The 27,488-nt window shown below is 41.8% G+C and overlaps 1 protein-coding gene across 1 annotated transcript in view; it reads left to right on the forward strand.

Moving 5' to 3' along the window:
• The window catches only part of GUCY1A2 (guanylate cyclase 1 soluble subunit alpha 2), a 318,954-nt gene that overhangs the window by 7,370 nt on the left and 284,096 nt on the right, over positions 1-27,488 (forward strand). The window contains exon 2 of the mRNA XM_088017680.1: positions 21,548-21,609. Within this exon, the coding sequence (XP_087873806.1) occupies positions 21,548-21,609 (62 nt within the window). The remainder of the gene's footprint in view (positions 1-21,547; positions 21,610-27,488) is intronic.

Here is a 27,488-nt window from a genome sequence, read left to right on the forward strand (position 1 = left end):
TGGAAGGAATGAATCTGGAAGTGATTCCTTTGGGGTGAATATGTCCCGGGCAATTACTGCCCTAAAAGGAACAGAAAAAAGGTGGTGACTTGGAGCCACATATTATGTTGCATTGTTTGTGTTCAAAATAATCTTGTTGGTTGTGTGGTAGAAAGTATCCAAGGCTTACAGGTTCGATTATTTGTGACTCTCTTCCCGTTTTTCCTGAGGATGCTTTGTTAGCTTTCCCAAGTTCATGTTCAGTAGGTCACATGTCACTGCCATCAATGTCCTGTGCCCTCTCGCCTCAGAACACAGAAGCAGCTATTCAAAACTGTTGGAGACAGTAGAGGAGAAGGGAGGAGAAGGGTTGTTTCGAGGGTCCACTTGACATTACACTCCGTGCCTGGTTTTCAGAGTGAGACTGACATGGCATTTCTCAAATGTTCCATCTACTGGTTCCTTTTGGAGCAATGACTTGTTTGTATGCCAATACATTTTCTTTTTTAAAGGTGAAAGGAGAAAAAAAAGATAGATCTGGATGCCAGAAAAAGAAAAATTGTTTTCCTAGAAAAGAAGCAATAGGACATTCAGATAGCAGACATAGAGAACCACCCTTCAAGCCCTACCAGAACATGGCAAATACAGTAATGGTCGCTGATATCTGTAACTCTAGCCAATTAGTCTTTTCTCTTTCATTCAGGGGCTAAGTTGGGTAGGAGTCCAGTTGAACTCTCCAAATAAATGGCGATCCAACAGTTCAAGCAATTTCCATTTACAGAAAACTCTAGAAGCAGTCTGTCATGAGAGGAGGCTGTGTGGAAATCCTGATGTTATCTTAATTGTAAGTCTTTGAAGTCGCCTTGACTCCTTTCCTTTCACTGTACTATATTGGTTATGTGTGAGTCTGCAGTGCCCGGCAGAGGAAATAAAAACGTTCTAAAACATGCTTTCCTTTCTTGTTGCTTTATGCCTGTGCTTCTTCATGCATGGCCCCTCCAACGTAATATTGGGAGAGGACGGTTTTTCTAATGAGTTTTGGGCAGACACAACCACAGACGGACAGATGCAGATCAGTCTTGTTGTCACTGCATTATTTTCCCTATAGTGGAACACTAAGTTATCGCTCACATCTCCATAGTAGGACTTGCTGTGTTGTAATGTGATTTTGGTTTATTTGGCCTCCTTGAGACAGAGATCTGCGTATGTTCATGCCTAGCAGAAAGTCTGATTTATAAAGGCACTCAGTAAATGTTAGGAGAATGAATAAATGTTGAATAAATTCTTGTAGAGTTTGTGGTGTGTCTGGTAATGCTTTGTAGGCTACCATGATTTTGTGCTACTGTATTTTATTTTTTAAAAAAGCTTTTATGTATTCATTTGACAGAGTGAGAGAGGGAGAGAGAGCACAAGCAGGAGGAGAGGGAGAAGCAGACTCCCCGCTGAGCAGGGAGCCTGATGCAGGGCTCAATCCCTGGACCCTGGGATCATGACCTGAGCCGAAGGCAGCGGCTTAACCGACTGAACCGCCCAGGTGCCCCTTGTGCTGCTGTATTTTATTAGTTGGTTATTTTAACTGTTCTGTTTGTAGTTTTTGCTCAATCACAAATAAGAGTAAATAGAGTATCAAAAACTAATGACGTACTATATGTTGGCTAATTGAATTAAAAGAAGAGTAAATATAGTTATAACATATTTTAGGGTGCTTTAATATTTTCAGAACACTCCTGTATTGTGTGTTTTATTGTAGCTTCACAATAATCTATAGATTTTATGCCAGTTAGTTTGTATGATTATCTTAAATTATCTTAAATGCCTAAAGACACAGTAACTGTTTGGGGGAACATATGTACTCTCACTTACAGGCGTTTGTGTATTTTCTGTTAAAGAGATGTGGATCTCTATAAGATACAGAAATAATATCTCCACTGTGCTATTTTATTCATTATTATTTCAATGTATAAGAAATCCTGTGTTATCAAACAGTCTACTAAATAAAAATCTTCATAAACCAGCACATACCTATCCTACAGTGACCACTATAGACATAATAATGGCACTGGGGGAGCCTGGGGGGCTCAGTTGGTTAAGTGTTGGACTCGATTTCGGCTCAGGTCATGATCTCAGCATCCTGTGATTGAGCCCCATGCTGGGCTCTGCGCTCAGTGGGGAGTCTGCTTAAGATTCTCTCCCCTTCTCCCTGTGTCCCTCCCCACATTTGTGCTTTCTCTCTTTCTAAAATAAGGCTTAAATATATGTGTGTGTGTGTGTGTGTGTGTGTGTGTGTGTATAAAATGGCCCTGGAGGGATAGAGTCCTTGGGAAAGTGGTAAAATTAGAAATTGTTGATAGAAGGAATGGAGAAGAAAACTGACCAGGATCAGGTAGATGTATTACTGGGTATTTTTTGAGGGCCCAGCTGAGGTTAGAGATAATAAATTTGTAGCCTAAACTGAGATGGTGAGTATGACTTGGAGAGGTATGAAATGGTGAAGGTATACATTGTATATTAAGAAGCCTATATGTCAGTTTGAGTTTGTGGTGTTTGGGGGCAATCACTGAAGTGGAGGGTTTTTTGTCTTGGGAATAATGAGAGTGAATGTCGAATGGGGCAGACTGTAATATTCAAAGGCACTTCTAGCCGTCCTGTATTGGACGCAGATCTGATATCAAGCTTATTTAATTTATATCTGGGTCTTATTCTTTTGCTAGTGAATTCATTCTGTTAGAATAGCTGATTAGTCCCCCAGGTCATCCCCCCCACAAAACAAACCCCCAGAATCAATAAGTCATATGAGTTAGTAATTGAGAAACTCAGTTCTAAATGCTTGATTAGAATTTACATTATGTTTTCAGAGTTAGAATTAATCCTTGGAACATAGAAGAACATTCAGTTACATCATTCTTTCATTCATTCTTTCATTTCCTGGTTGCTACACAATAAGGTTTCCTCCACTCGGACTTGATACATTGCTTCTTGAGTAAGAGAGCCTATGGAATTTAAGAGTAATGGTGGCTACCAATACATTTCTTATTATATTGGAGAACACAGTAGTCTGTCTGTCGTCCTTCCTTCCTTCCTTCCTTCCTTTTCCTAGCAGACATTTTCTTACCTGAAAAGGTAAAAAATTACTTTTGGTGAACCAATCATTCTAAGTAAACTGTTACATATGCAGTAGCAATTCGTGAATAGATGAAATTCAATAAGTTACTCCTAAGGGTTAAGCAATTTTTGTTGTGTTAATCAGTATTTGATAATCCCAGAGCCTGTCTTGAGGGTTTCAGTGCCTTGGTATCATCATTATGCATTGTAATGACCGCCTTGCTGTAGGTGTGCGGACATTCTGGCAAGTGGAATGTCCTAGATGACCAGATGCTTACTAACAGGATGTTTCTTCCACATGGCGGCACCGGAGAGCTCCACGGTTCTTGTGGCCTCAGAAAGTTTCTCACACTCCAGCAGGGGTCTCTTAAGCAAGGGGAGGCAGAGTAGGGGTGGATTTTAAAAAGAAATTTTAATTTTGAGTTCTCTGTATCATTTGGCTAATGTGCTTGTCTTGTTTTCTTGAAAAATGCCTCATGTGTGTGTGTGGGGGGGGGTACAGAAGCTACAATTCAATAAATGCTGCATTCTGATTTTTGTTTTAATTTGACTTTGGGGAAATAACTTCCGTCTGTTTCCCGTCTCTGAAATCATATGTAATAATATGAATCTCTTACTTAAGGGTAAATATGTAATAAAACGTGAATAGTGAATTGGAGACATTGTGTTTAACTATTCTGAATTACTTCATTGTGCTGCTACGCTGATTTTTTGAGAACCAATGCTTGCTTCAGATTCTTTGACTCCCTGCATTCTGGGAAAAGAACAGGTTTTGGTTCAGACACGAACTCTGGTCATTATTTTGTGCATTCTTGGATAAGCCTCTATGAGACTCAGTTTCTTATCTATAAAACGACTTTTATAGAGTGGCTGGTTAGCTCTGTTGGTTAGAGCCTGGTGCTGATAAAATGAAGGTAGTACTTAATTTATTGGATTATGAAGATGAGAAGGATATGATAGCATGGTATTTTGAATACAGTAAATAATCAATGTTAGCACCTTTCTCCAGCCCCTACTTATCAGCTATTTTACCAGTCTTCATATCGTTAATTACATCTCCTGATACCTTCAGTTACCTTCAGTCACGATTTTTGGCAAAATCTTGTAGATACTCCCTTTCGTTATAAGGAGTATCTTCTTCATCATTCTTATGCTTTTTATGGGAAATATTTTCAACAATTTTGGGTATGCAACCTTTCAGGGTTATGAAATCTTCCAGGAATTCTGTCCAGAAATCTAAAAACCAAACGTGATGTCATTGGCCTCTTGTTCATTCATGCATTCCCTTACCTCTCTCATTCATTCATTCATTCATTCATTCAGAGAGCACCTATTTAGCAGATGAGCACTTTGTGATGCATGCAGCATGTGCTCAATGTGTGTTAAAACACATGCATGAAGTAGGACATTCAGACAGAAATTCCCTATGATCCTTTTGGATTAAAAAAACATAAAAGCACATTTAAAAATTACCAAATAACGTCCATGACAGCTACTTTGGCCCCTCCCTCTCTTTCCCTTTCATCTTACCCCAACTTTTCCTTATTTGGCATGATGCAGAAGATTTATGGACAAAGGAAGGGTTTGTGGGTAAAAAGACCATTTGAAGCTACAATGATGATGATGATGATAGTAATAATAATAGTGTTGATTTATCAAGCCCTTACCACATACCTAAGGCACCATGCTGAGCGCCGTACACATTTTGTTTAATTAGATACTCATAACAGTACTGCAGGAGTGATGGCTCACCATGGTCTACGACACATCAAAGAGCCTACCTTTCTGACCTTGGGCAGAGTTCGGTTATAAAGAAGAACAACAGCTTTATTGCTTTGCGGGGGTGGGGGGCGGGGAAGGAGACTGCAGCAGCTAAGGTCTTCGAAACTGCAAGCCTGCGGGGAGGGGAGAAGGGACTGGGGGGGGGTTATAGGGAAATACAGGATCTAGTCAGTTTCTTTTTTTTTTAACTAATTTTTATTTTTATTTTTAAAAAATATTTTATTTATTTGGCAGCACAAGCAGGGAGAGTGGCAAGCAGAGCAGGTAGAGGGAGAAGCAGGCTCCCCGCTGAGCAAAGAGCCTGAGGACGGGGCGGGGGGTGGGGGGGTGGGGGGCTGGATCCCAGGACCCTGGGATCATGACCTGAGCTGAAGGCAGACCCTTCACTGACGGAGCCACCCAGGCGCCCCAAGATCTAGTCGGTTTCGACAGGAATTGTGTATGTGCTGTATTAGTCATGTTTTTAGGGTGGTACCGGGTTCCTGCAAGAAAAGGGTAAGGGTAAGGAGGGAGGAGGGGAGGTTTGGGGAAGAGTGAGGAAAAAGGTTGGTTTGAAATCAAGCTTCCCTGAAGCATCAGTGCAACTGTTTTGCTCTTCCTTCAGCTTTCTGCTCTGAAGCGGTTGCAGGCTCGGCAGACAGCTGCCCTCCCCCACCAAGCTCTCTCACCTGACTTTATTTTCATCAGGGCACTCACCCGCAGAAGTTACCCTCTCTATCTGTTTGCATATGTGTTATCTGTAATTTACGTCTGGCCCCGGGGCAGAGACAGCCTCTGGGTTGCTCTCCGCGGTCAGTGGCCTTTGCAGTGCCTTGAATAGCCCTGGCTGGCGGTGCATCTTTACGGACTGAATGAGCAAGTGTTATTTTAAAAGAAGTCATAGCACTTGGAAAACAAAGAACATCGTTTAAAAAGAAAACAACCCACTAAACTTATAGGATGGGAGGAGGAGAATGAACAAGCGTTAGGCTTTAGGTTTTCCTAATATGTATCTGTGAATTTGTAAAACAATCTTATCAGAGATTCAGAGAAGCTGAGTAACTTGCCTATGATCGCAGTTAATGCCTGATAGAGAGATAAGATTAGAATCTTGGCGTGTTTGCCGCCGAACTCTGTATTCCTTCCACCGTACTGTGTGTTTTGAGCCTCTGTGAGCGTGGTGGACATTGCGTGCAGCCCCCAGATGCCCCTTTAGAAATGAAGGGCCTATTCCCCTGGAGGCTAGCCAGGCTCGGGGGCCTGCTGGGGGCCTTAGAAAAATGATGTCCATCCTGCCTCTGAGGTAGAAATCTACTTAAAGAGGGAATATCTGAGGAGTACACAAAGGATTTCATAAGCATATATTTCTCATCCAAGACTTTTGGCAACACAAGTAAAAAGAGAGAAATAGTTGGCAGGGTCGGTGAGGCCGAATCAAAGTGTACTAAAGAAGTGGAGACTCATGTTTGAAGATAACAAAATAGTCAAAAAATGTTGGAGATGGATGAGAGAAATAGGCTTTGGGAAAGGATGGTATTAATCTAGTGACGTTTGTGAGCCCCTTTGCCAAGCGTGAGGATACTTTCTCTCTACCCAAGGGGGAAGCAATATGGCGAGTGCACTAGGGGCCTGGTGCAAAGGCAGTGGGCAGAGTTTGGTTTTACTTACACCTACTTTATTACAGTCTGGTCCTGATTTTATAACTCAGTGATTGGTCAGTGATTTTTTTATACCTAACGAGTGTTGAGTTTAAATTGTCATGCTATTTGCAGTTCTCTAGGTATATTTTAACTACGGTAACTGCACTGATGATGGGGTGTCAAATGACGCCAGAAATGTCACTAATTCACCCTTCAGAAATTTTATACTCAGATCATAAAGTACCTTTTTTCATTTGTGTATTCTACTGCACATAACTTTTGGGTTGTTTTATCAACCTGAAATGTCAGATTTTTTTAAAAAAATACTTTTAAGGATAGGATTTTGTAAGCTGACTAGCTTGTGGCAGGAGCTGTTTTTTTGATTTGTGCTTGTATTAGTGTGTTCTCTTTCAGTTTTTAAAGGTAATTTCAGTTATATATTTTATATATATGACCCCTATTCTTACCCTCGCCATGTCTGGTATGACTTTGTTTAGTGTTAGAGCTCTTTTTGACCCTTATGGAAAGGTCACTAATGGAAGGAACTCTCTGGGCATTAGGAGCCAAGTGAAAAGGACTCTACTTTGTTGTTATAGCAAATGTATTTCACACAGTTGAAAGGCCATGTGGAAGGTGAAATAAGGCCAGCCAGGGCATACACAGTCAAATGTAGCTTATTGGCTCTCTCCTTTTCCTCTTCTGCATGAATTTTGCTCAGTTTCACCAAAGAAGGATTTTTGTCTATTTTATATACTGCCATATCCCCAGTTTTCTAGTGCCTGGCACATAGTAGCTGGTCAATAAATATTTGTTAAATGGATACATTTAGAGTGAATGTAAGAATATTTATTCTAACTGTACTGTACAAATGTTGTGAGAAATAAGTGAGTTGATAAATAATGCACTTTAAGATTAAAATCAGTAGCAGTAACAAAAAATAAGATTATACAGATGTAATTATGTCCTATTATTTCTATTCCTTCATCATATATTTACTATATGTGCACTGTACATGCTTGACTTTATTGTGTCATGAGCCAAAACACAAGATCTGTGGAGGAGAAAATGGTGATAGTAATCTGCAGAGTTGAAAACTAAATAGTGTTGGGTTTTCCGTAATTACTCTTATAAGTCTGCTATATCAGTCTGCTTACATGATGTGCTGGGAGGAAGAAATAAGTTTTTTTCTACTTGATCAAGCTATATTTTAAAAAAAAGAGTTCAACACTACTTTATTAAATGGATATTTGTTGTTGGCTTTTTCTGTGCCAGAAATCGGCGATGTCTTATTTACATGGGAAGAACACTTATGACCTCCCCTGCCCCACTTTTTCTTGTGATTCTGTTGCGAACATTTCAGGATTGAATCTTCAAAAAGATTTCATCTTTCTTCCAACCAATTTCTTGAGTAAAGTCTTCCCAAGGGAAAGCAAGAACTTTTGGAAAAAAAATTCACATTACCCCAACAGCAAATTTGAGGAGGACCTGCTGCTGTGCAAGAAGCCTGTCATCCTAATTCAGTACATTTCTGGAGACCTCAACATAAGAAAAAAGTATTTTGTTCAAACTCCTGTTGACCGAATTCTCCCAAGACAGGGTTAGTCTGCCTTCCAACTTCGTGTTTTCCTTGTGTGATTGGTTAAATTTGTATATGAGGGATGTCTTGATTTTTGAACGTTGTCCTATGAACTATTTGATTTTTAGTTTAAGGAACTTATTTATTTGCTTTTCACAAAGGAAAGGATGCAGGGATTATTTCACATTGTGTTTTCATTATGGTATTTACAGATAGAGACATGAATTTATTTGAAGAGCATTTTTGATATTTATTGCTACTTATATCTACGTATCTATGTAACAAATGTATGTGTGTGTGTGTGTGTGTGTGTGTGTGTGTGTGCATGTATGGATCTGTGTATCTACTATTGATTATGTAGGGCAGAGGGGAAATGGCTCTGTCATTGGCTTCTGAATTTAAAAATGCCATTCAGTAGAAATCTGGAGTAGCTGTAATTACTATCATTGTGTCTTTTAAAAAAATTTGCCACAAGTAGTGAAATTGTCTTTTACCTCCTTAACAAAAGAATCTGCCTATAAAGGCATTTATTGTAAAGAGTGATAATGATGAGATAATTGTGTTGTAATGGAACCCAGACTGAGGGAAAGAGTAAATTTTAGCGACTGACTATTGTAATTCCATCTGAAGCTTCAGACACATATGAGGGAGTTTCTAGCCTGGATAATGGAGAAGAGAGGTTTATTGTTTCCTCCTGATACAAAGATCAATAAACACTTTGTGGACCTGACAGTGTTTGCAAGCTATGAAATCTCCTTCCCGCCCCCCCTCTTGTGTAAACTTACTGCCATTCTAAACACATTTCAAAGAAACCAGTCTTTCCTTTTGTTCTGAATTAAATTCTCCAAAAGTGTGCTTGCGAAGTACGAACCTAACTTTGGTGCTGGAGGAGAATGGATGGGATTTATCCACAGCTTGCAAGGAGCCAACTGTGCAAAGTTGGATGTATGAGGCTGCTGCCTGCTGGTATTTTAAGCACTTGGGCACTTCTCTCCTTATTCAGCTGCGTTCTAGGGATGGGAGTCAGGAGAAGATGGAGGATTTCAAATACTAAGTTAAGTTGTAAGTGTAATTTTCCACCATTAGCCTTGCATTCTTGACTGTTGAGAAAAATCGAGGTCTCAAATATCCGGTTAACACAGATATCCAATTATTCTGATTATAGCAGCGGGATATATCATCTTAATCAATGGCATTAATGATGACAGTAATGAAAGAAATTACCAATTCCATTGGATATGTAATTGGAAAAAGCATTTTACTACAAGTTACCCCAGGAGACAGAATAATTTTTCAAAGAATACATATTACTAAGACACTTTCAAGTACGGGTCAATAAAAACATTACCATTTTTTATGGTAAAACTATAAAATATGAGGCTAAAAGTGTGAATCTAAAAATAAGATCAGACTGACAGTTCTTGGCCATTAAATAAGGTATTCAGCTACTTTATGTGATTTATAAATCAAATCAAGATATGCCTGCCTGGAAACATCTTAAAAACCTAAGATAACAAAGTTTATTGTTTTGTTCTTCCAGAGTAACTAACAGAAATGAAGTGGAGGGCATATCAGAGTAAAGCATATCAAAGTTTCTGCCTTGGTGTTTTGTAGTAGTTTAAACCCTGATATGTTAGGATTTAAGGTTGAGAAGAATTGTGAAGTAAGGACATTTATTTCTGGTTGCCCCTATTCTCAACCCCTCTCTCTCTTATCAAAACCTCATGCCACAAAAATCTACCATAAGTCTCTCCCACCAGACAAATTAGACTGTGTATATTTTAAATATCTTATATTAAATTATTAGTTGAAAAATACCTCCGTTGATTTTAAGCACCTTAAAGGAGTGGGAACTAAGCTGGGGTGGAGAGGACTGGGAATGGATGGGCTGGACATAATGCTCTTGGTGCCCCCCAAATCCTCAAATCAAACCTGGTTGTCTGGTCTCACAAAGTTCCAACATACATTGATGACTATAGAAGTGATGTCTGGCTGCTTGTCAGGCAGCCATCTGGAGGTCTCCTATGGCTACAGTGAAGTATCCAATGTTCTTGGTCTGTAGAAATCAAGTAGATATATTGGGAGATATACACAATCAATATATATAATTTTTGGTTATGTGGTATATTAATTTGGTATCATAAACTATTGTGTGTTATTTTAAAGAGCTATTCCTGCTACTTCAGGGTTTATTTGAAATAAAGCTCATATGGCCAAATGAGGCAGATGGTGTCCTTATGTTTTATAATGCTTAGAGATTCTGGAGATTTTGCTCCTTAAATGAGTAAATTATGGACTGATATGTGTTGTGCCAATTACAGATGCCACTGCAGTGGGTTTGCCTTGGAAACTCCAGTGAAGAGCCCTTGTACACATAAGGAAATTAAAGTGTTTTTGAAGCTGGGAAGTACTGAAAGCTACCCCGTCAGTACCTTGCTCCTAAGCGCATCATATCATTAAAATTCTCTGTTGTTTGGTGTGAATGTGTAGACATGACTTGTGTGGGTCAACGTGGTGTTTGTAAAGCTGAATGGCAGAGTAAGACATGTAAAACTCGTGTAGTATTCTAGAAAGAATTTGAAAAAAAATAATACTGTGCCAGAAACGTTTCTCTTCTTCTGTGGGCAGCTGTTCCCAATATCCCTTCCTTACTCACACCCTTTTACCCCCCACTTCTTTCCCCAGTCACTAATTTTCTGTTCAGTAATGAGACAAACAAATGGCTAAGAATTACCATGTAGCTAAAAGTTTGGTTTCTCATGTGAGCAAGTTTTGATGTCTTTTGTTGGAGTTCTTCTAAAATGACCACATCCGTTCTTATTATGATGGCCATTTTTGTGGTAAATGGCTTATTTTATTAGTTTTTAGAGTAAGCCAATTTGAAGAGAATTTTGAAAAATCAGGGGCTTTCAGCGACTGTAATTTCTTTTCAACACCCAAGAACACTAAGCACTAGTGACATTTTTTTTTTCCTTCTTAATTGTCCCCATTTCGGGACTGTGAGGGAACGATGTGCTGATCTACACTTTCCGTACCGAAAAGCCACTAGCAATGAGTGACATCTGCTTAGAGTTTACAAGGCATATTTTTAACACACATTATCCCCCCCCTCCCCGATTCATGCAGGAAATGAATGAGACAGGCGGGGCAAGGATTATTATTAACTCCAATTTAAGGGTAAGGAAACCGAAGTTCAGAGAGGAGCAGTGACTTGCCTAAAGTGAAGAAGCTGGAAACCATGTGCATTTTAGTGTCTACTTCTCTTGTGTCTAGCTCTTTCCACCATGATGTGTCTGTCCACGTGCCCACGAATTGTTCCAACCTCAACATACAATGTACACATTGTTCAGCAGAGACTCCCTATGTCGCCCCTTGTATGCTTCCTACGTGTGACTTGCTAAGGGACGGCTGGTAGCAATTTCCTGTTGGTTTTCCTGAACCTAATCTCCTCTCGCCAGTTGTTGAGTTCCTGAGCGGGCTTTGAGTCCCACATAGACCTGTGTTAGAAACCACAAGGGCCCTTTCTTCCTCAGGGCTCTGCTTCCAGGCCAACCCGGTTCTCCTGTCCACTCTCATGTCTGTGCACTCCAGGCTCCCACGCATGGGTAAGGCTGCTATGAACGGAGTGACAAAAACCATCATCACGGCCAACTGCTTAGCTTACACTGCAGAGTCCGCAAAGAACAACGGCGTTACTTGTAGTTTGATTTCTGAATATGAAGGAAGCCATGAGTATCCTAGAAATCATTACATAAGCGAGGGTGTATATATTCTCTTCACAGATTGCATATAATTGTGCATAACCCACCCGTACACATATCTTGGTGTAATTAAATACTTTGCTAGAAGGAGTGGGGAAGCAGTGTAATAGTTATTATATGATGGAGTGATCCCTAGATTAAAAAAATGAGCTCACGTAGAGTTCAATGAAAAAAAGTAAGGCTTTTCACATCATGCAGTATTAGCATTCTCCTGCCTGCATGTTTTTTCCAGAGTGACGTGTGATGATTTTGTACCTCTGCTCCGGAATGCAGTGCGTCATAAACACTGATGATGTCACCCTCACCCTCATTATCTGCCAAGTAAGCACGTTTCACATCCGTTTGGATCATCAGACTGTAGTTAACACTAGATTTGATGATAATTTAGTCCCTTGTTGGGTTTTATCTTCCCAGGGAGGTTGAAGCTGCAGAGCTGGACATGACCCACCCGGGGTAGTATTTGGATGGTTCTGCATGGTTCAGTATCTGAGATTTTTAAACTCCAAGGACCTGTTCTTGTGAGTGTTCTGAAATCACCAGACTCTCAGCCTCTGACTGGGTAAACAAAATGCCCCGCGTCACTTTGGTTGGCATTTGCATGACAATTTACCTATTTGCAGTGAGAAGTAATTGGGAAATGAGGCTTGTTGCTCAAAGTCTGTATGATCAGTACATTTCTTCCATGAGGAACCAAGTCGTCATTAAAAGTTTGCTTTAATCCACTTGGAGTCCAAGCAAAATGAGTTTTATGCCAAATTCTTCAATCAGGTTTAAGGAGCTAGCTCTCCGGTTGTAGGGTTCAGCCTTGCTAAAGAGACCTGATACTCCAGGGCCGTTCATAAGAGTTCCTTTTAGTTAAGGTGGTTGGAGAATTTCCTTAGTTTAGGAATAATCTTTCTCAATGTGACAGAGGGCCAGTATACCCCTGAACAGTGTTGGATATAATGTTTCATAAACTATTCCCCTCCCTTCTCTTTCCTTCGGGCTGCCCTCTCTAACTTCGCCTTCTTTCCCTGCACCCTGTTTTCATCCCCAAATGTTTCCGTGGCTCAGTGGCCCACTTTGCCTGGAGCTGCACCTTGGGCTGGATGATTGGAGAGAATTCTCTGTTACCCCTTTATAAATTATTGTTTAAGCTGGTGCATTTAAGTTTGACAAAACATTTCCCCATTTTCTGTGTTAATGTTGTAATTTAACTGTCAGGCAGGAAATATTACTTCCCTTATTTCCAAGCTCTTGTTGGGAAAACACCACCCTGTGGCTCCCCAGCCCTGGAAACAATAGGGAATTCTTTGGAAATGCTCAAGCTGAGGCCGCAAAGAGGTTGTAAAGAGCTAGAAATTATTTCCTGACATGAGGACCATTGCTGTCCGGTAGGGTATTCAGGAGTCAAAATGGCACTAATTAGCTTTGTGGCATCTAATTGGCATCTTTGGGCTGTGAGGCATGCCTGGCAACCATCCTAGATGTTAGACACGGGCAGTTTAGTTCGATTTAACAATTTTTTGAGTACTTGCTCATCAAGAGATTTTTTTTTCATAGAATCGTCGTATAACACGCATACGTATCATACTGTGTACTTTTATCTCATTTTGACCTTATAACAACCCTGAGCAATAGTTATGCTAGGAATTTCTCTATTTTATAAAAAAAGAAAACTGAGGTTTAGAAAAATAAAATGCTGTTTCCAAAATCACACCATCTAGCCAAGAGTTAATTCCTTTCAACTGTAACCTTTTCTGCCTTGAAGACGGAAGAAGGTATTTCAGTTTAGAAAAGCAGATTAAAAGCTTGGCTTTTTGGAGGCAGGCGTGCAGAGATGAGACACCTAAGTAGACTTAGACACTACCTACGTGACTTTGGGCATGTTTTTTAACTTGTCTGGGATGAGTTTCCTCCACATTTATAAAATTGGGGTAATACTTCTTCCTCTGTTATAGGATTTTTGTGAGGACTCAATGAGGTGTTGCATGTAACATGCTGGACTTAGTGTTTGACCCTTAGCAGACAGCAGCGTGTTTAATCCAGAAAGCCCAGCATTATTTCACTTTGTGGACTGAGTTGACCCTGGGTGCTCTGTGAGATTCTTTTTGTTGTGAGGGTTTAGGACTAGAGCCATGTTCTCCACAGGTTTGTAGGATAGCATGATCCGCTGCCCCGAGAAGGTGTCTAGAACCAGTACCATCTTGTCTCAGTATTTTTATTCGGTCATTATTTTTATTCAGACAGCCAAGTGACCGAGATGTGACCAGTAAAGCATGTTTCTCCCAAAGTTACTGGATAAAGAAGTTAACCATCCTACCAGAACTATTTAAATAACAGTAACAACATTTATGAATTTGGGAAAACAATATGACAACATTGTTTTCATATCCATTAAAAACAAATAAAAAGAAACAAGGGATAGATACATGGAAGGCTATTTTAATAGTCAGCAAAGCCAAGTAAGTTACTAATGGGGGAAGATGCGGAGAAAAATCACAGGAGACCTAACTTTTTGTCTTGTTGGTGGCTCTCTCCAACCGTGTAGCTGAGGCAAAACACTTTGACCTCTCTGGATCTCCGTTTTTTTTCATCTGTAGAGTGTGGCTAATTATATCTGAGACTCAGGAAGTTGTTGTGAATATCTAAGGAGATGAAAGAAAAGAAAGTGATTGGTAAACTGTGAAGTGTTCTACAAACTGAAGGTGGTGGTGTTATTCTTGAAAACATCCAAAATTCTTGGGTAATTTAAATGTGCTCTTGCCTGAAGGTAGGGGAAGGACTGAATAAATCACCCTTTGGAGCTCTGTCAGTTTAAGCAATGTGTGTTTTCAGCTTCAATGGGTGTTGTTGGTATTAGGTCTTGTATCAAATTGAAATTCAGTGGCTATTTTTGGAAAGGGGTTAAAATAACAAAGGGGGAAATATTTGGAAAGCAAACATACTTTGTATAGGAAGACTTAATTTTGCTGTCCATTATATGGTAGGTATATTCAGTTACAATCAGTAATTACAATGATTATAACCACTGTGCTTTGCTAATTAGAACATACTTCTAATAAGGCCAAGGTCATCAGTTTGAAACCTTGTATGGGTCAATTAGCATGATGTCAGCCTTCACCCTAAGCTCTCATGGGGTCACTCAGATGTATACTTGTGTTCACAAGGAGAATAAAATTGAGATTGAAGGAAACCATGCAGATTTTCCACCAGTATGGTGGAAAGTAGGAAGAACACTACCTTAGAGGGCATTTCTAGGTTTCATTTTTTTTTCTTTTAGCACACTTAATCACTTTTGCTTTTTGTGATTAATTATCTGGACTACCAGTTTTGTTTAGCAAATTATTGGCGTCATTCACTTGAAATGGTTCTGCCCAGCTTCCTGAGAGACGGTGGATCTGACCCTCTGTTTTCAAGTGCTTAACTTTGCAATGCATTTCCTCAGAATGACCCTGAGAACTACGAACTCCTTACTAGCTTTTTTCAGATGGGAAAATAGAGGCATTTTTTTTTTTTCCCAAGGTTTCCTACTCCCAGGTGAAGAGATGGTGGCTAATTTTATGAAAAGGTCAGTAGCACAGCTGGGCTTGAAATACAGAGGTCCTGACTCAAAGTTCTATATTTAATTTGCTGTCTATTTTTTTTGGGGGGGGGTTTATATGTAGTAAGTTTAGTCAGAGGCTGGGAAAGTGAATATTTTGTCTGCATATTTAGCAAGATTGATGATTACTGCAATTACATCTCTTTCCAAAGTAGTTGAGCAGCTTGTCTGAAGTGACTTATTGTTGTTGGACTAATTTTATTAGTAATACCAACCATATCATTTGATCCATTGGTGTCTACAGGCTTAGCCATAAAGACCGGGTAGCTAGCATTACAATTTTGGTCACGTTCAATGACGGAATTTGGCATATCATGTCCTAATACACGAAATGCTCTTATGTCCTGGGGAATGTGGCGGTCCCGGGAGTGTGATGTCAAGGAAGAGAGGTGCCCCTCGCCCCGGTTTCACTCTCACTGAGAAGCCTATTTACCACAGTCCCGCTGTTAGCGGTTCGGACCATGTTTTATCCTGTAAGGGAAGCTCATTTTTTACCATCATCTACCTTAGGACCGGGGATCACGTTTTTGAGGAAATGGAGGTGTGACTCCTTCTGAGCACCATCGGAGATCAGGGTACTAAAGGGATTGACAATTTTGATGAGAAAAGGAAGGAGAATATGCCATGGTGATTTCTGGAGACCTGTTTTGGGAGTTTAGGTGGTGGGGGTAGGGATGTGGCCCGTCAGAATGTAGGCTCGCTGTATTAGACGTCCAGCTGGTGGGGAGGGCGTGAGCCAGAGGAGGAAAAGAAGCTAAGGGAGGAGAGGGGGCAGTGAAGCTTAGGTGACTGGGCGAGCTTGCCCATGGCGTTCTTTGGCATGCAGTTTTGGTGGAAAGAATGTTCAGTGTGTTCTCAAGGAGCAGACAACTAATTTGGATCCCTGTGATTCTTTAATTGTATGTTGACATTAAAAAAATGCTATCTTATTGAAGACAATTTCCTAAGGGAAGAGATGCTGTCCTTGCAAAAGAAGACTCGTAACGTCTCTAACTTTGGTTCTTTTGCAGTCAGATGGCGATCATGGCACCAGCTGGACTATTCGACGGGACTGGTGCAAGGGTCAGTTGGGATAGCATGCATTAGAAACTGTGAACTGTAAAGCGCTCAACCAAATACAGCTTTAAATGTTAGGTGTGGTATAGGTCGGAGATTATGTGCTTGGATTCTGGAGCAGATTACCTGAGACTCAACCCTGGTTTTGTCTCTTCTTGTGTGAGCAGAGGGCAACTTAAACTTTGTGTGTCTTGGTTTTCTCAGCAAAATAATAACACCCGTCTCATGATGTGAGTAATTGTCCCACCAGCCATAGTTATGTTGTATGTATGTGTCCGCGCAAAATCTAATGCTGACGTAAGTGCATGGGAGTGAATTACATGGAAATTTTAAAATCCTGTATTTATGCCTCAAGCAGTATAGCTCTTTGTTCATCTAAGAAATTCATATTTGATTATAAGCCGTTAGTGACAGTTAATGAACGAACTGTGTTGAATTTGGCGGTTATGTATGTATACCTCTCAGAAGCTTACTTCTCTTGATATTTGAATAAAGAAACTGTTCTCATGAATTCTGACTTACTCAGTTCAAGTAAGGTTTCTGGAGGATGACTGGTCTTGATCATCATGTTTATACCTTAAACGAAAGGTTTTTAAACCCTGACCACACATTAGAAGCAGACCAGTTGAATTGGAAAATTTGGAGGTGGAGCTCAGGCACTGGTATTTTTTAAAAGCTCCCCAAGATGATTTTAACGTGCGGACAGAAGAGAAAACCACTGGCTTAGTCATCAGTAATTAAAATGTATATTCCTATCATTTAGTTTCTCACATTCATATTTAATTTTCTCATGCTTAAGTAAATAAAATGACATGGCTATTTACAGGTATTTCTTTAAAGGAGGATGGATGTATGGTTTCCGTTAATTCTATAGCAAATGGATCTGTGCCATAAAGGAGAAAGGAGAAGTTTGTTTTTAAATTGTGTGAAGCTGTGTCTGTTTTTGGCATGATGAAGTGCTGTCAATATTAAACAATATAGAATCCCAGAATGTTCAAGGTAAGAGGGACCCTCAAGGCATCTAGTAGAAGCAGGGTACACTTTGAAGCCTGTCCTGACCTGCCGTGGTTTATTCACTTACTAGCTTTGTGATCACGGGATAGTCACTTAACCAGTCTGAGCCACAGCTTCTTGATGCCTCAAATTGAGGTGAGCGTCCGCTCTATCTGGTGACAAGTGTGTTGCCTGTGCATGCACGCGTCTTGATTCCCTGCCTCCTGCCTGATCCCCAGGTCCATCTGGTACGGATCTCCAGAGCAGGGACTGTGCCGGAGGCTCGGCGGGGCTGCCTGAGCCTGTGGAGCCAGCTGCTGGGAACGGCTTCCTCCCACTCCTCAGGGACCACTTCTCTGGCTCTGCTGGGACTGTTTCATGGCTGGCTGTTTGGATCCCATGACCTTCTGTGAGCTTCACATTTAATCTGCAGGGTCAGCACTGCTGGCCAAGCAGAGTGAAGCTGTTCCCGAGACTAGAGATGAAGACGGCTCCTGGTGGCTACGTGATGGCAGCTTCTGAGTACCTTCTGTGTAACCCCAGACTATCCATGTGCAGGACCCAGACAGCTGCCTCGTCTGTCCAGCGGTCTTCCTGTCCAGTACTTCTTGGTGTTGAGCAGGGACAATAGGAAACCCACTCTCTCTCTCTCTCTCTCAGTGTGGGGTGAGCAGAGAAGACTCACAGATTCCTTTGTCTTTCTGTGAAAGGAAGAGTGGATTTTTGTCTTTTTCCCCATCCTTGTCTCTCAGACCCTCCAGCACCTGGCTGTGAAATTATAAGGCCACCTGGTTCTTCTGTTGCACATTCTTTGTGTCTTAGGAAGGCGGTCCATGGCTTGTTTCTTCTTGTAACACTCAGTGCTTGGGGTCCTGATCCCCGCCGTGGCGCCTCGGTGTCCTTCCCACTTGTAAGCCTGCTCTCTAGGTCTGTCCTCAGTCTTCGTTTTCCAAAATTCTGCTTTTATCTTCATCTCTGGACTGATCTGGAGTTTTCATTGGAAATATTTATCCTTTCTGCTGCCATTTTTTTCATTGTTTCTTCTGTCTGCTGAAATTGGCATTGTCTTACGGGTAGCGGTAATGGCAGCTTTACTGATTTTTTTAGGTGTTAAGGATCTTGAAACATAACACTTGGGGGGTGGACGGTCTAACTTGTGCTCCTCCACTAGACTACAAGACTCTTGAGGGCAGGAGCCATGTTTTTCAGCGGAGCATATCGTAACTATCATTTATTAGGTATCTACTGCGCACCAGAGACTTTGCTTTATTTGAATTAATTTCCAGAAAAAATAATGTCTACACGAGGAATTGTATCTCAGAGAGCTTAAGTAAACTGCGCAAGGTCATCTAGCTAGTGAGTCACAGAGCTGGATTTTGAACTCAACTTTGATATTAAATCTTCTTTTCTAAAATCGTGTTTCTAAACTCCCTCTTCAAGGAAGGGACTGGGTACAAGGTACAAGGAGTGGGATCTTGGCCCACGGACCTGTTGAGTAGGGGACAGGTGTGGAGTTGCATTCTTAAAGAAGAAAAGGTCTGCCTATCTTCAAAGCCCCCGTTTTTCCTGCTAATACGCTGACTTGCATCACTGGTGCACGCAGACACTAAGAAGTGGACCCTACGACTCTCCAGGCAGAAGTCGCCCCTGTGGAAGGCTTTGGCCCCCATGTGGGTCTTCACTTCATGCTATTTTATTCAGGTCAGAGAGACACTGAGATTTCGTGAAGATGTCTCTCGCCAATAAGAGCCATTGGTTGAGCAGTCAGGCAAACTCTGGAGAGAATTCACTGAATCCACGGTGATAAGATGTTCTGGGGAGTCAGGTGTGTGTGGAAGTCAGCCGTGGCTTGCTGACGAGGAGGAGACACTCAGCACTCAGCTTCCGGGCTCGTGGTTTAGACCCTCGGAACGTGCCCACTGGCTTCGGCAAGCCACAGGAAGTGTATAAATGCTTTCCCGAGTTGAAGCTTTGTCAGATATGCCCAGAGAACGTTTTCTTTTTAATGTATTTGGAAACTATAAATTTAACTCCTGCTGGGGAAGAAAAGTAATTGCTTCACAAACGAAAAAAAGCTCTTTAAAAGGCTCCACTCCTCTTACAAACATGTGCTTTTTAATGACTGGGAAATTCCTGGTGCAGGGAAAAAAAGTGTCCTTCTGTACAAATGAGGTCATTCTGGTCTTTACTGGCCCTGTGCACTCGAGTTCCTGCTTTCTGTTCCATGTTTTGTGACCAGAGGTTATTGGAAGGATAATCCCTCTGTGCATATTCACTGCTTTTAGGGCACGTTGCCAAAGAGAAAGTTATCTTAGCTCACCAACTGCCAAGCCAGTGCAAGAGGCCCCGATCCCAGGGGTACTGAGCCAGTGACTGATAATGACTTGGTTTGGGTTGGCCTCGGGTCGAGTTTTGTGAAAGCACACTTTTCCTGTGCACTAGGCTTGCTATGTCCGCTTCGTCCTCCTTGGATTTCTCAGCAGCTCCATTAGTTCTCGGTTCAGACATGATTCTTTTTCCTTAGGTACATTCTATTTACTTTGCTTTGATTCCATCCCAAAGAGCAGAGACATCTGTACCAGTTTGAAGCCTCCTGTTCATCTTTTTCACATGATATAAATGAAAAACAGCTGTTGAAAGCATTCGCCCGGTACCTATTTCCTTGAACGTTGGGAGGCTGATTCCTCCTAAAATTAATTTCTCATTTGGTTTGGCTAAAGGGAAGCCTTAGATTTGCTCAGTGAAGGGGTAGCGTAGAATAGATTTCAGTGGATGCCCTTGATTTAATCGAAGTTCACTTTCCTCTGGCTTTAGAATAACCCTTTCCTGCCAAGATGGAGGCCGAAACTTGGAAGAGTCTTGGGTAGGGAGGTTGCTACCTCTGTCCTGGATGTTTTCATAGAGAGGTGAATAGGGAAGGCGTTCAAGGGAACCTGGACAACAACTCTGCAGTCTTTCTTAAATTGCCTGTTTTTAAGACAGCGACCTTTCTAGACCTCATCCAGGTTCGTGTGGTTCATCAGTGGCAGCCCGTGAGATTGCCAACTGTCTTGAGGCCTCACATCTCGAGAATAGAATGTCAGAGTCCTTAAGTTCCCCTAAAATTCATCCATGGCTGTAATGAATCAATCTTTTGATAAGCCTGTGATAGATTATGCTCTGCCCGATTGACTCTGCATTTTTATATTTAAAAAATTCACACTCTTGACACTGAAAATTAGGTTCTTACCACAATTTCTTAATTAAATCTTTGTTCTGGGATCTTCATGGCTCCCTGGGTCAGAAACTCCAAGCTCAGGCTCTGTTGCCTAAGTAAGTCTAAGAAAAATGTCTTGATCTGGAATTAAGAAAGGCTATCTTTAGCTGTCATGGAGAGGAGAGGGTTCTACTGTTCGGTCAGGAATGACTTAGATATTTGCCACAGACGCCATTTCTTTTTTTCTTTAAAATTTTTTATTGTTATGTTAATCACCATACATTGCATCATTAGTTTTTGATGTAGGGTTCCATGATTCACTGTTTGCGTGTAACACCCAGTGCTGCATGCAGTACGTGCCCTCTTTAACACCCATCACCAGGCTAACCCATCCCCCCACCCCCTCCCCTCTAGAACCCTCAGTTTGTTTCCCAGAGTCCATTGTGCAGACCCCATTTCTTGCCCAGAGCACTTGTGGCCCCTCCCTGAGGCTTTGGAACGCTTGCCTGGAATCTCTTGGGTCCTTGAAGAAGTCAGGTTTGACCTGGGCATGGCCCACGTTTCCTTCAGTACACCTCCCCTCCGTTGCCCCCAAGGCCTTGGTGTATTGTCGGCAGCCAGTGGATGTTTTATTGAAACTAAGACCCGGTATGAAAGAATTGGAAAAAATATGGCCAGGAAACGCTTTCATACTTGAAACCGAGAAATTCTGGGTAATTGCTGAGTGCCTCGTATTAGTTCCTGTGGGGAAAATACATGGCAAAATGTGTAATGGGTTAATATTGTAAAGCGAAAACGCGTCTGAGATCAGTCAGAAGGTATATAGCTGCCTCTGATGCTCAGAATGGGAATGGCACTGATTTGCTGATAATATATTTTATTATTATTATTATTCTCCAGCCTCAGACGATACAGCAGACTCTCAAGAGGACCCTGCAGTATTACGAGCACCAAGTTATTGGGTAAGTAAAATGGATTTTGGTCATTATTTGGGGCAAATTAAAGATAATTACTCAAGCATAGCTGTTGAGCGTGTGGTTTTCTGCCACCTAGGTGGGTCTTATTTCACACTGGCTGTGCTCCCAGGGTGGGCTGGGGGCTCATCGGGACCCCTACAGTGATTTCCTTTGGCCTGTTTGTGTTTAATCCTTTTCAGTGAAATTCCCTTTTAGTGTGGCCTTTCCTTTTTTTTTTTTTTTTTCCCTTCTTGTGTTCTTACCCTCTTATTCCCATCCATTGAATCTGATGATTTTGCCCTGGGATTACAGTAAGGTTCAATGGTACCAACAGAGAGGCTTTAAATGGGATTTTAGAATTCTTTAGTAAAGTTTACTCAAAGTCATTACAAGCCTAATGGTTCGGCGAGAGGCATTGGTTTAGAGTCACATGCTACCTAGTTTTCTTTCATCTTCCATTTCTTGACATCCTTGTGATATGGGGTAAAGAAGACAAGATGAAGAAACAGGAGCTCATGGCCTCACCAGCACGTAGAACTTTGAAGTAACTTCACCTGTTTTGCAAAGGGTGACGATGATGGTAACAACTAATTGAGGATTCGATGCCATGGGTAAATGAGGTCATTTCTTTTTTTTTTATTAACATACAATGTTATTTGTTTCAGAGGTACAGGTCTGCGATTCGTCAGTCTTACACAAGTCACGGCGCTCACCATAGCACACACCCTCCCCAGTGTCCATCACCCAGCCGCCCCATCCCTCCCACCCCCCTCCCCTCCAGCAACCCTCAGTTTGTTTCCTGAGATTAAGAGTCTCTTATGGTTTGTCTCCCTCTCTGGTTTCGTCTTGTTTCATTTTTCCCTCCCTTCCCCTATGATCCTCTGTCTCGTGTCTCAAATTCCTCATATCAGCGAGATCATATGATAATTGTCTTTCTCTGACTTGTTTCACTTAGCATAATACCCTCCAGTTCCAACCAAGTCGCTGCAAATGGCAAGATTTCATTTTTTTGATGGCTGCATAATATTCCATTGTCTATATATACCACATCTTTATCCATTCATCTGTCGATGGACATCTAGGCTCTTTCCATAGTTTTGGCTATTGTGGACATTGCTCCTATGAACATTGGAGTGCATGTGTCCCTTCGGATCACTACATTTGTATCTTTGGGGTAAATACCCAGTAGTGCAGTTGCTGGGTTGTACGGTAGCTCTTAAATGAGGTCATTTCAGTGAGCATATTCTGTACATAAAAAGCTCCAAGTAAGTGTAAGGTATACTTTCGATTGGCTATGGGAGGAAGCAGTTGGAAATACAGAAGCCTAAATTCACTTTCTGATGCAATCTAGCTTAAAATAAAGGAATGAAACTCATGGACAGGAGAGGTGGTGCATATTTTAAATTCACATCGTTAATGTTCTGTATGCGCCACCATTATTTATTTGTGTAAGATTGTAAGAACTTTTGAGGAGTTAAGATCCAAACCCTGATACCTCTTGAAGTGCTGTCGAGCATCATTTAACATTTGGGGCTAATAGTCAATGCCATGGGGATTAAGGATGCATTTTTGGTTATTGGGATATAGTGTGATTTTTTTTTAAAGCAAAAACAAGAAAAGAAAATGGTGGAAAAATAATCTCGGTACCTAGTACAATTCTGTATACCTTAAGTACTTGGTGATTATGTTAATTGTCATTTCAAAGGGAATTCCTTTGAAACGTTGTCACATCAATTCTCAAAAGTGCAGTACTAGGAAAAGCATATTATTTAAACTCATGAGATGGTTTTTAATTTGAGGCCATTTGTGATTTTAAATGGTTTATCCTAACGGAGGTGAATGATGTCAAATTAATCTCTCCCCCCATATTCTAAAATAAAACTTAATCACTCTGCTGCTTCCCCAGTGTGGTATTTGGATTAAATTTTATTCAATATATTTGGAACAGTTTCCTGTGTGTGGTGAGCACTATGTATTTGTTTGCTTTTATGTTTATTATTGTTATTTTTAATATTATAAGACAATAGCAGTAATCAAATGCAAAGCATTTCCTGGAATAGTGAATGCCCTCTCTGTTTTGAAATGAAATCATAACTGGTCCAAGTCTCATTTGCGAACCAAGCTATGTCTTCACGGCAAATTGGAATGGGAGTCTTAGAACTATGATCAGAAGAGGTAACTAAACTATATTATCATAATCAGCAGAAGATTCTTTTTTCCATTAGTAACATGTGACGGAAAAGACATTAGGGTTTGAAGCCCAAAGAATTCTTGAGACGTCTTTGGTGCAAAAAGGTGGTTTTATTAAAGCCCGGGGGCAGGACCCGGGGGCAGAAGGAGCCGCACCGGGCTCGTGAGGAGCGGCCCCGTCATATACTTTCAAGCTGGGAGGGGGTTAGGGAGAGCGGAAGTCTCTAAGGAATTTTGGAAGCAAGCTTTCCAGGACCTCGAGGGGGCTAGCTGTTGTTAGGACAAGGGCGTTTTTTACTGTCTAATAAAACCTGAGTCATGAGACCCTTCAGATGTTTATCAGTGGGTCACATGCCTGGGAGATGATTGCCAACATGTATGTTGGTGGGCAGAGCTAAAGGAAGTTTCCAAAGGAATTTTTATGTGTTAAGATAGACTTCCAGGATCCTGGGGGTTGGGCTAAGATTGTCTTTTGCCCTCAGCAAAGCATTGACATCTAGGCGGCTGAGTCCCTAGAGGAATGTCACTCCGCTGGTTTCAAGGACTTGTCAGTGGGCTGTAGATAGTAAGGACATTTAATAATTTCTTTTCGGCCTCTGTTTCCCACATCAAGATGGAGTTCTTCTCTATCTAACTCACTGCCTCAACTCTCCTGTTTGCTTTGTGTACACCAAGCCTGTGGTGATTCGTGGCCCCAAAATGGTCTTTTCTAGTTCTGCTTCTTCCAGACACAGTGTAAAGAAAACAGCGCACGTGACTCGGATGATGAAGAGGTGTCTTGATGTCCGGCCGGTTCCAAAGAGACCTGTGAACACATTTTCACCTGGGTGTGGGCTGCTCACTGCCCTTAGTCATGTGCATGCTCATGAAGAGAAAACCAGCGGGTTAGCCGCAGTATTGTGACGTTTGCCTTTCGCGACTGGGTCTTCCCTCTTCGGTCTGTCCTGTTACCCCTGTCCACCTCCCTCTCTCTGCTGTTTCTCGTTATTACTGAAACAGGAGAGCATCTGTTGTGATGAGCACTTGGATTCAGTATCCACACCTGTGTGCAGTTCCTCTTGGGAAGACACAGGTAAGGCTCTTTCTCTCTAACTGAAAAGGAATGTGTTCCTTCCAGTTAAAGGGATTTCAGGCAATTGATAAGAAGTGCTGAGTATTGGTTTACAGAGTTCTGGGGGACGGGGTGAGGATGGGACCGAGGTGGTTTTCCAAATCCCTAAAGCAGGGCTTTGCCTAAGGTTTGTCTTGAAGTAATTCAGCTTTTAGGTGCCTTAGGCTGTGAGGATGAATCAGGATGCATAACAAGGAGTATGAGCTAGCCCTTCTTTTTTTTAATTTTTAAAAATTTTTAAATTTTTTTATTTAAAAATTTATTTCTTATAAAACATTTGTTTTAAAATTTTATTATTTATTTTTTTAAATAAAAAAATTAAATCCCAGTTAGCAGTGTAACATTAGTTTCCGGTGCACAATACAGCGAGTCAGCACTCCATCCTTCACCCGGTGCTCATCACCACAGGTGCCCTGCTTCATCCCCAGCACCTGCTTCCCCCACCCATCTCCCCCCTGGTGACCATCAGTGTTTCCTCTGTAGTTAAGAGTCTGTGTCATGGTTTGTCTCTCTCTTTCCTTTCAGCTCCCTTGTTTTGTGTCTTAAATTCCATATATGAGTGAAATCATGTGGTATTTGTCTTTGACTGACTTATGTCCCTTAGCATGATATTCTCTAGCTCCATCCATGTCCAGAAGGGCACTAACCCTCCTGTTTTTAATTTAAGTCAGCCTCTAATTACCGGCCTCCCAGCCTCCCTTTTCTCTCCTTCAAAACTGCCCTTGGACCTGCTGTATTTATCCGGGCCTTGGGATTGTCTACTGCTCCTTGATGCGTTCTCACACCAGTAGTTCATAGAACCTCTCTGAGGCTTTTTAGTCTCCGCGATGTAGACTAGAATGCAGGGAGCAGCTGTTCAGAGGATCACACAGATGGAGGACCGGGAGGGAGTAACCCGTGGAACCTCTGTCAGGGAGTGAGACAGCCTCTCTGCGCCCCAGGAACTTTGTCTTTAAACATTTGTTCTGTTCCTCAACTTGTCCAATCTCTCATTCACGGATTTACTCATAGAGACCATTCAAGTTGTTTGCACTGTCAACCGCGGCTTCTAGATCCAGACCCCGATCTAGTGTTGTGGCTTCTACCCCGTCCCTCAACATGGCACGTCCACCACCGTAAAGTGGTTAAACAGATTAGATCATGCCCTTTTCTCACGTCGGACCACCGGTTCTCAGGTGTTAACATGCATTAGAACCACCTGCAGGTTCGTTAAAACCCAGATGGCTGGCCTCCACCCCCAGGGCCTCTGACCCCGTATGTCCCATGCGCGCAGAGTGGCATTTCTAGCCTGTTCCCAGACAACCTTGCTGACTGACGCTGTGGGGCCAGGTATTACGCTGTGACATCCCTGCTTTCAACCATGTCATGACTTACTGTGATAGACCAAAATCTGAACTGTTCCTGTGATCTGCCTTCACTCACCTCTCTGTTACCCCCTCCGCGTCCCCCTTCACTCCCTGCCCGCCCGGCCAGGCGGCTGTGGGTTTCCCAACTCCTGCTTAGCCTCAGGCTCTTGGCACATACCTTTCCATTTTCCTGGAATGGTCTGTCCGTCCCCATGTGCGCATGGGTTACTTTTTTTATACGTTCAGGTCTCTGTTTAAATGTCATTATCTTCAGAAAAATGTACTCTGGCCACCCAATCTAGAGAAGCCCTCCATCCCCTACTTCCATCTCCAACCCTGATCATTTTGTATTCTATTCTTCTCTGTTATTCCTTATCGTAGTGCTTATCAGAGCTTGTTTTGTTGACTTATCTAAATGATTTATCTCTATGTTCCTATGCCTTTGTAATTGCTTGGTTCGTAGGAGGGACTAACATGGTTTTTTTTGGGGGGAGGGGGGAGTGTGAATAAATGAAAGAAATGCACCCTGGAGGTAAATACACAGAAGTGTGTGTACAGTGGATAAAAGAGTAGATTGTGCTTGGAAGGGGGTATAAAAGGAGGACTTGAAATACTCTCCAGGGTCCATTACATTTCTAATGCCAAGAGCCTTTCCTGTAGAGCATACAATTTTACTGATTTACTTAATTTCTCATTTATGCTTAATGTTTTGTCGCTGTGTGTGAGATGGACTTCGTGGTAAGTTTCTTATATTTTTAATTTTTTTTTTCTGTAAACTGCATGAGCGCACTCACTCAAACAGCGTCCTGTTCCTGTAGCATCGTCTTCTTGCCTCGATGTAAAATGAGGTAAAGGGGCGCTGAGCGTACATCTTCATGTACGTCTCTGTAACCCAGGCTTCTAGGGGATGGGCTCACTTCCCGGACAGTGTGGCTTGGAAAGAACAGTGGGAAACAAGAGGGCTAAGTGGGAGGCAGGCCAGGTTCACCTTCAGAATTCAAAGGCACCGGGGTTGAGGGAAGTCTGGTTTATGAGGACTCTCTCCTCTGATGTCATTTTTGACATTATGCTGTGTCTCTGTGCGTCTTTGTCCTGTGGTTTACAGCCGAGGGCTGGGAAAACGTGCCTTGGGAGTAGACCTACCACAGGGCAAGTTTACTAGATTTAAAGTCAGATGCTGCTTTCGAAGGGTTTAGGGCACATGCCCTAACCTCCGCGAGCCTCCGTTTTCTCATTTT

Source organism: Eumetopias jubatus, unplaced genomic scaffold, assembly GCF_037043125.1.
Source record: "Eumetopias jubatus isolate StellerSeaLion01/CBP00866 unplaced genomic scaffold, mEumJub1_p1.0 scaffold_13, whole genome shotgun sequence".
In the NCBI taxonomy this organism is placed as follows: Eukaryota; Metazoa; Chordata; class Mammalia; order Carnivora; family Otariidae; genus Eumetopias; species Eumetopias jubatus.